This window comes from Stenella coeruleoalba, assembly GCF_951394435.1.
Source record: "Stenella coeruleoalba genome assembly, chromosome: 15".
Taxonomy (NCBI): Eukaryota; Metazoa; Chordata; class Mammalia; order Artiodactyla; family Delphinidae; genus Stenella; species Stenella coeruleoalba.
In genome coordinates, this window is record NC_137161.1 from 61,018,258 (window position 1) to 61,030,638 (window position 12,381).

A 12,381-nucleotide genomic window follows, 5' to 3' on the forward strand; every position below is an offset into this window, starting at 1 on the left:
ACTGTTTTTATATAGTGAAAACACACAAGGGGTGCTTTTCCCTTTCTGCTGCCTTTCACCCCAGCACAGTATTATTCTGTGTAGACGTTTTAAAATACCGGTGGCATTCTCGTAACGATGACAGCTACTGTCCTGAGTGCTTTCTGTGTTCTAGGCACAGCACCAGATACTTTAGATGGCATGCTTCCTTTAATCCTCCCTTCTCCCAGGAGACCCAAGTGAGAAAGCCCCCTTCTAGAAAGGAAACCGAGGGCCTCAGAGGTTTAATAAGTTGTCCAAGGTCAGAGCTGGCACTCCAGCCGAGGCCTCGGACTGCAGAGCTCTTGCTCTCATGCCCACTCCCGTGCTCTGCCTCCTAAATGGAGTTCTTAAAAGCCACCGCTGAGGTGAAGATGCCTAAACTAAGGAGAATGCGACCACAGATTCAGGAGTGAGGCTGGTGTTGAGAAACGATGAAGCACTGGTGAGCATGAAGTTGACTTTTATGCCAGCGTTGCCTGCAGCCGTTTCTGTGCAACTCGATTATGGAAGGTTTTCTTAAACAAAATGTGGGCCACGGTACACAGAAACCATTTGGAGTCCTGCTTCTCTACCCTGACCACCCAGAGAGGAGCAGTCTTGTACCCCCGCCTCCCCGGGGTTAGGAGGCCTGACCCAAGGGCCCTCGGCACGTTCTGAAGTCCTAACTCCCCTGTTTCATCTTTAGAGTGTCTGAAACTGAAAGTCTGCTCTGTGATACAGCTTTCCTAAACATTTGTTTTCCTGTCCAGCTCTTCCATTAGAGTTGATGTTCGAGGAACAGGAATTACGTTTTATTCTGGGCCTGTGAGCGCCCAGCGCGTGGCTGGCTCTCCCATAGGGAGCACATATTGCAGCTTAAAAGCAGGAATTTGCACAGTCAGGCCTCACAAATTTCCTTGCTGCTATTAAAATTATTATTATAACACCTGACCTATTTATTATGTGTAGAGCTGCTATAGGTTCTTTTGACTTCAGTCATCTATTTTCCCCAAATTTTCAAATGAAAATCTTAGCCACTTAGGAAACAGTAAGAGCATGGAAATAACTGGTCTGGTGTTTAACTCTCTGGTTTCAAACGAAGGTTCAAATTTATGTGCCAGTGAATTGGAGTGTGTATCTATAAACATTTTATCTTATTTTTTTTTTAGATGTGATCCCCAAGTGACCAGTTACTCCACATCTAAACTCTTCATTCTAACCTTGATTTTGACAATTCATTTGATTTTTTTTTTTTTCCCTCCTAGACTCCACCACAAACAGGCATCCAGGCTCAGACTCAGATAGCAACTGCCACCTTGTCCTCAGGCCTGGCCCAGGCTGCACCTCAGAAACAAGACACTTTCACGCCACATGTGCTCAGTCAACCTCAGCAAGTCAGAAAGGTTGGTGAATGCTAATAAGTGACAGACTGTTGCTGGTTTTTGTACCATCATCCGCCGAACGTTCAACAAGCATCTTTATCGGAGCCTCCTCCGTGGGAAGCTCCTGTTTGTTCTTTTCTGTGATCCGTCTCCCACCGGGTTAGCTTTGGGTCAGATGCCATTTGGCTGCAGAAAGAGTTCTTTATTACTAAAAGATAGCTCATCTTAACAGTTAAGCCCCTTTTCCAAGAAAAGTTTCAAAACTATTTTTTCAATCCTCATATATAGAATTTTCTAGGTTTTAAATTTTCTTTTCAAAGTAATCATTTTGTGGGGGGAAGAAAAGTGCCCTGGGAAAAGGTATTTGAAGGTGAAAAAGACACTTGTTGAAATGTTTATCTTGAGTGAGATCTTTACATATTTTTAAGAGTTTGCCCTCTCAGGGATTAAGAGCCAGGCGGCCTAGGTCTGGCTGGCATTCTGGCTCGCCACTTCCTCTGTGTTGTGCCTTATGCAGGATTCATGTACCGTCTGAGTGTCATTGTCCCCATCTTTAAAATGGTGGTGCTGATCTAGGGCTCACTGTCCTCTACAGGACTTCTACTAAGAGTTCTGCTGAAGAGCCCCAAAAGCCACCCAGACTCCCTCTTATCCAGTAGGTGGAGCTATGTGCCCATCTCCTCGCCAGAAAAATCTTAAGGCCTCAAAAGTAGATCTTACTGTTTTAATCCTTGAGAATGATTAATCCCAGAGTTTTAATCTTCAGTGTAAAAGAACCCCGATAATGAGGTACACCTGTAGATATGCCCCAGGCTGGCGTGAACTCTCTGGGCTAAGGCAGAAACAACTTGAGGAACAGACAGAAATGGCCTCTTGGGACAGCGACAGTCATGTTAACACACATGCTCTCTTGGAATCTCCTCTGAGGAGTGCAGTGAGCAAGGAGTTAGAGGTGGGCCCAAAAATAACAGTTTAGTAAGAAACTTAGTGAATATTCAAATGGTAAGACAGTTTTCTTTGAGGGAGGAGAGAGAAAAACAACATATAGATGGATAAATAAGAAGAATATAGTTATAGAACTTATCACCCAGAGAAGTTGTACTGTTTGGAGGGATACACACACACACACACACACACACACACACACACACACACACACACACACACACACACACACACACACACACACACACACACTTTCATGCTTAAGGAATACTTATACACATTTACAGTAAAAATACATAGGTTAAGTTTTTCTCTTTCAGAATACTAGTAGTATAAAGTATATTAAAATTTCTATGAGCAAACCAGTTCTGGGAAACACAGTTACAGAATCAACATCATGGCCATACATTTGCCACAGGCCCTAAAGCCTTTGGCTCTTGATGGGAGCTAAACAACACACTTTGTAATCCCACAGGAAGAAGTTCTCACCTCTGCCTGACAAAGCGGAAAACCGCTTCTCAGAAGGGGGCAGATTTTAAATGAGGCCTTGCAAGGATTAGGAGAAATTTTCAGAAAAGTGGAAAATTGAGTGTGGCCACAGCACGTGTGGCCTTTCAGTTAGGATGGAAAAGGGGCCAGGTAGTGAGAAGGTTGACATGCCAGCCAAAGAGGAGGATTTTACCGCAAAAAAGAAGAGCCAGTGAGTGTAGGAGGGACTCGATTGCCTGTGTCTGTGTGTGTGTGTGTGTGTGTTGAGACTGTCGTCATGGCAGAGGGCTGACAGGCAGGTGGGCGCAGGTAGACAGCAGTGGCACTTTTCCAGTGATGGCTAGTGAGGACCTGGATCAGGACAGCAGACCACAGGTCCCGACCCAGGAGGTGTGTCTGAGACGTGTGAGCGCTGAGGGCTCCCTTTACCTAAGTTTCAAAAATAAATAAAGGCAAAACCAAGAATTATTTTTGCGCAGAGGCTGGGGGGCAGTGGGAAGAAAGGGGAAAGTTTAATATGGAACATATTAGCTTTGAGACGTCCCAAATGTGTGTTTGTAAATGTTACAAGTGTGGCTTTGGCGCCTGGGAGCAAAGCTGGAAGAGAGAGGGGGGCTTGGCAGCTATGAGCCAAAGAGCCCTGAGAGCAAATGAGGAGAATCATACTGAGCTTGCCCACAGCGCACTGTCCCCGCTGCTGTCCACGACAGAGACCACTGACGCTAGGGAATCGCGGCCTGTGGGCCACACCCAGCCCCGCCCGTGTCTGTAGGTGGAGCTGTCCTGAGCCACCCATGCTCACTCTCATCCGGGCTGTGTCGGGGCCGCAGGGCAGGGCAAGCAGTTACAGCAGCTGCTGCACAGCGCCCGGCCCTAAACTATATGCTCCGTGGCTTTCACAGAAAACATTTGCCAACCCCTGTGCTATTTTTTTTTTTGGCTGCACTTGGGCTCTAGAGCGCAGGCTTCAGTAGTTGTGGCGCACGGGCTTAGTGGCTCCGCGGCATGTGGGATCTTCCCAGACCAGGGCTTGAACCTGTGCCCCCTGTATTGGCAGGCAGATTCTTAACCTCTGCACCACCAGGGAAGTCCCGAACCCCTGTTCTAAAATGTGGTTTTCTTTATTAGGAAGAGCAGAAGAACAAATTGATGGGCAAATATTTATTCATTACAGGTTTTCACAAACTCAGCATCCAATACAGTTCTTCCGTATCAGAGACCACCCGCTCCAGCGGTGCAGCAGCCCTTTATCAACAAGACAAACAGCAGCATTCTTCAACCCAGAAGCACGCCACTTCCATCCCTGCAGAACGGCCCCAACCCTCCCAACAAGGTAACCCAGCCCACGGGGCAGCGGTGCCAGCACGTACAGGGCGCGGGTTCAGCCCAGAGTCCCAGGCTTCAGGCCTGGACGGCCGAGTGTCGGCATTAACAGGGGGAAGCAGCCGAAAGGCCCGGGATAGGACTTGTTCCGGGGCAGCTTAGCCGTCAGCACAGTGGGGGTGGCCCGGCCCGCCGGCGCCTCAGCCTCACCCCCCAGGATCCCCGGGGGGCCAGCCTGCCGCCGGGCTGACTCTCCTCCTTTGTCTGCCGCAGCCCGGCTCGCCCCCTCCGCCCCAGCAGTTTGCGGTCCAGCACTCTCTGTTTGGGAGCCCCGTCCCCAAGACGAAAGACCCTCCCCGCTACGAGGAAGCCATCAAGCAGACGCGCAGTGCCCAGTCTTCCCTTCCAGAGGTAAGGAGGCCGCAGCTCTGATGGGGTGGGTCCTCTTCAGCTTGAAGCCCCGGTCTAAGATGGACTTGCCTCAAGAGAGACAAGTTTCATGACTAGTAGCCTTGCTTGCCTTTTAAGTGCTATTTAAAATCAAAACATCATTCACTTTGGAGACTCCCAGCGGTTTTCAGCAGCCATATAACCTGCAGTTCCTGTTTACTCAGAATTTCCGTGTTTGTCTTTAGCTAACTTCTCCTGGGGGCCAGAGGCGGGTTGTGTTAGGGATAGATGCGTGTATGTGTGACCAGGGCACGTATTTTATACAGGACCCTTTTCTAAAGCCACCATTTGTCAGGCCAGCATCAAACTGACCCTCTCCTGGCCAGATGGCCTTCCAGACTGCCCATCACCCTCTGCTCCAGCAGGCAGGCTCACGCAAGCAACTCTGCTCATATCTTGAGCAGATGCACTTTGGAAGGGACAGACTGAGGCCCTCCCGGCCCCGCCATGTACTGATTCCCACCTCGTAACCGTGCGTCCCTCTCCTCTGAGCCTGCCTTGTTGCTTTGATAAAATAGGAGCCGCACCTATTCCAGAGATGGAAAAAGATAGATAGAGCTCCTGCTTATAAAAGCACCTGGCCTCCGGTGGGCGCCGAGAAGGACAGTCTCATCAGACCTTACCCTGAACGCTCCTCCTGGGCTCGCTGCCTATTTAAAGCTTAAAACTCACCTCACTTTCAAGAAAGAACCTGAGGATGCAGGGAGTGAACCTGATGCCACTGCACGGGTGCTGACAGTGGAGGGAGAGGTGTGCTGATCAGAGGTAGACCTTCTGCTCTCACAGCCACAGCAGATGCACCGGTAGAGTTGTGCTGCTTCCCTCGCTCCCACAGTCTCCATGCAACTCCCTGGGGCCTCCTCCTGCAGGGGGGTGTGCGGAGCCAAGGACTCAGCACTTCCTGCGCAAGCGGCAGCCGTGGCCACCTTGACCTATGTGGTCGCCCCAGTGAGCAGCTGCAGACACTGCTCCATGGCGGCCAGAGTGCCTGGTGTGGCACACTCACACAGGGCACGCAGGGTGCCCGGGCAGACTGCCTCCTCGAGGAAGCAGACAGTTTCCACGTGCTTCTTCGCATCCACTTACTGCCGAAGGAAGGTGACTAACTGTAAAATGTTCCTTCAGTTCCAGACTCAGCCAGGGCCCCTATATGTGAGGAAAAGCCACATTTCAGAAACTAGGTTTAGATATTTGCAAAAAGAAGTGAAACAAATGGTGCTGGCCTAGGCTGTGCTCCCCTTGGTCCATCCAGAAGGAACATATCTTCAAGAAAATCCTTCCAAATCTGACTCTCAACGTATAGGTTACTCTGTACCATTTCCTTCACCAGTGTGACAACAACAGAGAATCATCCTCTCACCATAACCTGAGAGAGCTGATTGGAATCCCTGCCCTTTGTCTTTCTCTGGTTCATGCATCTAGACTGAGGGAGTCAAGTTCTGTTCGGATGGGGAGCTAGCTGTGGTTCCTCTTCATATACCACTGAGCATCAAAGTCCAGGGATTCTGAGGTTTTTAAAATACATTTACTCGGACTTCCAATTCCACTACTGGCTAATAAGTAAGGCCCTACCAGTTCAGTCTTCGCACAGATAACAGCTCTAAAGTCTGGTTATAACACAAAAAGCAGTCCTGTGAAGTCATTGAAGAGTGACTAGAAAGAGTCATATTCTGATGAGGAGTCTGCACTGAGGGGAGGGAGTTAGAGGGCATGAGTTCCCTCTTCCTGCTGCTTTTACTCTGGGGTCAAGCTAAGTGGTGAGGTTACTGGTAGAAAAACCACAGCCTTTATGCCTTGGGAAACCAGAGGACCGGTTCCTTGCCTTCTGGGTTGCTCTCAACTGAGAGAGGAGATGCCCAGATTCTGTCTGCCCACATCTCTGGCTGACCCCTAAGCCACATAGGTAGGGAGTAGAGTCATAGCAGATCAGCTAAAGACAAAAGATCTGACCTGAGATTGGAACTTCTGCCCAAGAAACATTTTGAGGTTCAAGTCCAACCCAAGTTAACTGCCTACTAAAACAAAAGAAACCATTCATCTGAGAAAAATGACAGAATACAGTCTCCACGATTTGATATCCACGACAGCCGTTCATAAGTCAGCAATGTACAAAGAATCAGGAAAATGGGACCCTTTCTCAAGGGAAAAAGGCAATCAGCTAAGACCAACCCCCAGCTGATTTGAATGTTAGAATTTGCACACAAAATTTTAAAACAACTATTATAACTATCAATAATGTAAAAGAAAATATACCTGTAATGAAGGAAAAGATAAAGAACGTAAGCAGATATAGAAATGCTTTTTTTTAATGAATGGAAATTCTAAAACTGAAAATTACAGTGTCTGAAATGAAAAAAATTATAGATCTTAGCAGAATGGAGATGGCAGAGGTAAAAAAGTGAACTTGAAGAAAGATCAATAGAATTTATCCAATCTGAATAACAGAGGAAAAAAAAAAAGATTTTAACTCATTACTGACCGTGGGATTTTTGCAGAAATTAATGCCTGTGGCTGGCAGTTTTTATTTTGGCCGGCCAAAAATTAATTCTGTTATTTCACTACCACTTCGTGGGGTATTACATTCAGTATTTACACCTGACACACTGTAAAGGCTTCTAATTTTCATGAAATGTTGTCTTCAATCCACTCTTCTGTAGAAGCAAAGGAGGATTCTCCAGCACCATGAGTTTCATTTTCACTTTCCATATCAGTATCCATCACTAAGGGTTTTTGTCTTTTTGTTGGTCTAACAGTCACAGCATCTGAATCAGAACTATATTCTGAAGTACTATCAGAACTTCTGAGACACTAGTATATATGTCGCTCAGACAATCAGAGAAAGTATATGCATAAAATTCACTGAAAAACTCTTCACTCAAAATTTCGCGATGCATCACTTTTGAAAATTTTACGTTTATAATAGACACAAGGTTGGAACAAAACCTAACAGAGGAAGAAATGTGAATGATAAGGACAATCGTAAGTTGTATAATGAACCCTTGATCAATTTTAAGCTCTAACAACTTCGCACAGTGATATTAATTGTATCACTCTCTAAAAATGTATTAATACGTCTCCAGTCAATAATGTTCGGGTAACAAAAGACGTATTAATACATCTCCGGTCAATAATGTGTTAAAAAAGGTGAACAGAGCCTCAGAGACCTGTTATTTAACATCAAACAGTCTAACATGGGTGTGATAGGAGTCCCAGGAGACAAGAGAAAGGAATGAGGCAGGTAAAATATTTTAAGAAATACTGGTCAAATTTTTTACAAATATGATGAAAGACAAGTTTACAGCTTTGAGATGCTCAATGAACACCAAATGGGATAAACAGAAGGCCTCATCATATCCCAGTCAAATTGCTGGAAGCCAAATTTAAAGACCAAATCTTGAAAGCATCAAGAGCAAAGCAGTACAATACACACAGGGTAACAACTACCGTTGACCCTTTAACAACCACCTTTGACCCTTGAACAACACGGTTTAAACTGCACAGGTCCATTATACACAGATTTGTTTCAATAAATACATAGTACAGTACTATACAATCTGTGGTTGGCTGGAACCATGGATATGGAGGGCCAACTATAAAGTTACACATGGCGCTTCCCTGGTGGCACAGTGGTTAAGAATCCTCCTGCCAATGCAGGGGACACAGGTTCGAGCCCTGGTCCAGGAAGATCCCATATGCCACGGAGCAACTAAGGCTGTGCGCCACAACTACTGAGCCTGCGCTCTAGGGCCCACGCACTGCAACTACTGAGCCCGCGCACCTAGAACCCGTGCTCTGCAACAAGAGAAGCCACCGCAGTGAGAAGCCCACGCACCACAACGAAGAGTAGCCCCCACTCGCCACGACTAGAGAAAGCCCACGTGCAGCAACGAAGACCCAACACAGCCAAAAATAAATTTTAAACAATAAAAGAAATAAATTTTAAAAAATTAAGTTATACACAGATTTTCAACTGCTTGAGGGTGGTGGGCAGTGCCCCTAACCCTCATGTTGTTCAAGGGTCAACTGTATTTGATTTATGGCTGACTTTCCATCAGAAACTATGGAAGCATGAAAAGAATGGAACAACATCTTTAAAGTTCTTGTGGGGGGCTGGGGGTGGGGCCACTGTCAACCCACAATTCTATATCAAGTAAAAATATCCTTTAAGAATGAAAGTGAACTAGAGAGAATTTCAGGTAAGGAGAAATTAAGAATTCATTACTAGAAAACCTGCATTATAAGAAATGACACTGTCTTGAGGGGCTTATAAAATATATAGCTATAATACTTAAAATAACTAATAAAGGGGCTTCCCTGGTGGCGCAGTGGTTGAGAGTCCGCCTGCCGATGCAGGGGACACAGGTTCGTGCCCCAGTCCGGGAGGATCCCACAAGCCGTGGAGCAGCTGGGCCCGTGAGCCATGGCCACTGGGCCTGCACGTCCGGAGCCTGTGCTCCGCAACGGGAGAGGCCACAACAGTGAGAGGCCCGCGTACCGCAAAAAAAAAAAAGAAAAAAAAAGATACATCTGCAAATTCTTTGACATCCCTCCCTGGGCTGAACTTAGTGACTTGCTTCTAACATATAGAATTGGCAGAAGAGATGGTGTGTGGCTTCTGAAACTAGGTCATAAAAGCGACCCCGCTTGCGCTCTCTTGGACTGCTGGCTGTGGGGAGCATGCCGTGTGGACCGTTCAGCAGTGCTCTGCAGAGGCCCATGTGAAGAGGAACTGAGGCCTCCCATCAACCACCACCACCTTGTCAGTCATGAAGTGAGTCACCTTTACAAGGACATTCTCCAGCCTTGAGATGGCTGTAGCCCAGCCAGCATCTTGACTACCACATCCTATAAGACCCCACGCCAGAACTGTCCATCTAAACCATTCCTAAATTCCTGACCCTCAGAAACTGTGAGAGAAAATCACTGTTTAGTGTTTTAAGCCACTAAGTTTTTTTGGACTAATTTGTAATACAGCAATAGATAACTAATATATGCATCTGCAAGAGGCATACTTTAAATACAAAGACACAGGTTGAAAGTAAGTGATTGGAAAAAGATATACCATGCAAACAGTATGCATGAGAATTTCTGGAGTAAGCAGAAGATGGGAACAGACATTTCATCAAAGAAGATACACAGATGACAAGTAAGCACATGAAAAGATGCTCAACATCATTACTCATTAGGGAAATGCATATTAAAACCACAATGCAATACCACTACTCACCTGTTAGATGTCTAAAATTAAAATGACTGACCATACCAAGTGTTGACGAGAATGCAGAACAACTGGAAATATCCATTGCTGTGGAAATATAAAACAATATGATCACTTTGGAAAACAGCCATCTCTTAAGAAAGTTGAACATACACCTGCCCTATGATTGTGGCATCCCATTCCTGAATATTTACCCAAGAGAAAAGAAAGCGTGTGTCTATACAAAGACTTGTACACAAATGTTCACAGCAACTTTATTTGTAATAGCCAAAAAATACCAACAATCCAAACAAACTGTGATATTTCCATACAATGGAATACTTCTCAGCAAGAAAAAGGAGTGAACTGTTCCTCAGCTGTACTCTACAGCATGGTTAAATCTCAAATTTATTATGTTGAATGCAAGAAGCCTCCTCTACCCTCCCCCTGCTAAAGAAAGTACATACTGTATGACTCCATTTATATAAAACTCTAGAAGACGTAAATTCATCTGTAATCAAGGAAAGCAGATCACTGGGTTGCCTGGGGATGAAAGGAGCATTGCAAAAGAGCATGAGGAAACTTTTGGGGAAACGGATGTGTTCATTATCTTGATTGTGTTGATAGTTTTGTCGATGTATACATGTGTCAAAACTTATCAAATTGTATACTTTTGTAGTTTTTTGTAGGTCAGGTAACTCAATAAAGCTGAAAAAATATAGTATGAGCACCTTTATACATACCTTATATTTTTACATAAATGCAAATGAATAAGACATTTTTAAAAGAAAGTGTCAGAGGCCTCTCAAAATGCAGCCAGTGACAGAAAATTAGTGTATAAGTCGGCTGAGCTGGGTAAAAAAAAATCTTAGATTTTTACAATTTTTTCACCCCATTCTCACTCTGTCAACTTACCAGCTGCGACACATAGGGAAAATGGTGTAATGTCTCAGGTGACCTCAGCGTTTTCAAAATTATCAAATGATAGATTAGGCTAGATGTTCTGTAAGGTCCATAAGTGCTCCCAGTTGTCTAATGCTTCCAGGTTTGTACGAAAGAAAGCTAACGTATATTCTCCTTTGTTGTAGATTTCCAATGCACACAGTCAGCAGATGGACGACCTCTTTGACATTCTCATTAAAAGCGGAGGTGGGTCAAAGTCACATCAGACCCCATAGGGGTCTTATCACAGGTTTATGAAAGTTTTCCTCTAGAGCTCACAGCGTATCTGAGTAGTGAGAAACATATTCTTCTAATTCTACCTCAGTTTACTCTTTTAAATCTGTTAAATTTAGGTGATTAAAATGAAGGAAAAGCCATTGTTTCACTATAACACAGTAATTTAATAGACTTAGCAATAGATGTATGCCTGTTGATAGACTACCTCAAAATAGCTCAGGAGAACCAGATTTAAAGACCACATTGAAAAACTTCAAAATTACTCCACGTAAATGTTGTTGTGATGGGATAAAAATTCATTGTGCATTAGTTTCATAAAACCTAGTTACCTAGCTTGGGCTCTAGTAACTTTCTTAAAATTCAAAGGCAAGCACTTTCTACATATGATTGAAAATCTTAGATTTTTACAATTTGTCATCTTAAAAAGGGATAAGGGACATTAACCACACAAAAAAAATCAAGGATCTCTCTGCCTCAGCTTATTATCTTTAAAAATAAGTATAAAATCAGTATTTCAAAGCTTCAGATGCTATTTTGGAATATTTTTAAAGTATTCTCAAATTACCTTGGTGAAAGAGTTTTATTCAGGTTTTTAAAGTGATCAAAATTTCTCCATTCATAGCAGGTTCTATTTGATTTTGAGGTTAATGATTTTGTCGTAATGTTTGACAAACACAGAAAATTCTTCATATTTGACTATAGATCTACATGTGCAAATAGCATTTTCTTTTTAAACTCATGATGTATATCTAAACTATGGAAATTAAAGAAATAGATATACCATGGCCTGAATTTAAGGTTAAAAACAATAATAAAATGCTTTTTGCCAAATCTGGCGAAAATACTTCTGGAAATGATTAAAAAGAATAATGTTTACAGCCTAAACTTGGAAATTAAAATATGACAAAGTCACAGTAACAAAATAACAATTGAGTTATTTTCTAAAAGGGATGATTTTTTATGGCAAAGTATCCAATGAGTATATTATTTTATCTTATTGTATACTAACTAATACCAGTAATAATGAGAACAGAAATTTAAATAGTAAAACTAATTATTTAGATTGTAAATAATTAATTGTAAAACTAATTATTTAGATTGCACTTTCAGCTTTCAGAACAATTCTAGAGGTGACAACAGGTGATGAAGAGCAGCATAACTGTCCTAAACACAGGCAGTGCCCACAGTGTACAGTTCACATACAGCAATCAGGTTGTAAGTTCTTTCTCTCACTTATTTATGCATCCCAATCACTGAATTGTAAGAGCGATTATTAAATACGTTTCCTAGTGTATCTGCATATAAATGAAACCAAATACTCACAAGAAAGTGGAAAGGATATTTTATTCAAATATATGTAGCTAAGTGAACACTGGTATCTATAGCAGATGGTCCGTTAATTTGCTACTTGATCTG

At 43.7% G+C, this 12,381-nt stretch overlaps 1 protein-coding gene and 1 long non-coding RNA gene across 14 annotated transcripts in view; one reads left to right on the forward strand and one right to left on the reverse strand.

The window, feature by feature from the left end:
• The window catches only part of MRTFB (myocardin related transcription factor B), a 201,881-nt gene that overhangs the window by 183,070 nt on the left and 6,430 nt on the right, over positions 1-12,381 (forward strand). For all 13 annotated transcript variants that reach the window (XM_079944209.1, XM_079944216.1, XM_079944215.1 and 10 more), the window contains 4 exons: positions 1,266-1,403; positions 3,991-4,149; positions 4,413-4,550; positions 10,875-10,935. In XM_079944209.1, the coding sequence (XP_079800335.1) occupies positions 1,266-1,403; positions 3,991-4,149; positions 4,413-4,550; positions 10,875-10,935 (496 nt within the window). The remainder of the gene's footprint in view (positions 1-1,265; positions 1,404-3,990; positions 4,150-4,412; positions 4,551-10,874; positions 10,936-12,381) is intronic.
• LOC307197817 overlaps positions 9,792-12,381 on the reverse strand; it is a 40,979-nt gene continuing 38,389 nt past the window's right edge. Inside the window, exon 3 of the long non-coding RNA XR_013831511.1 lies at positions 9,792-9,894. This is a non-coding gene — a long non-coding RNA (uncharacterized lncRNA). The remainder of the gene's footprint in view (positions 9,895-12,381) is intronic.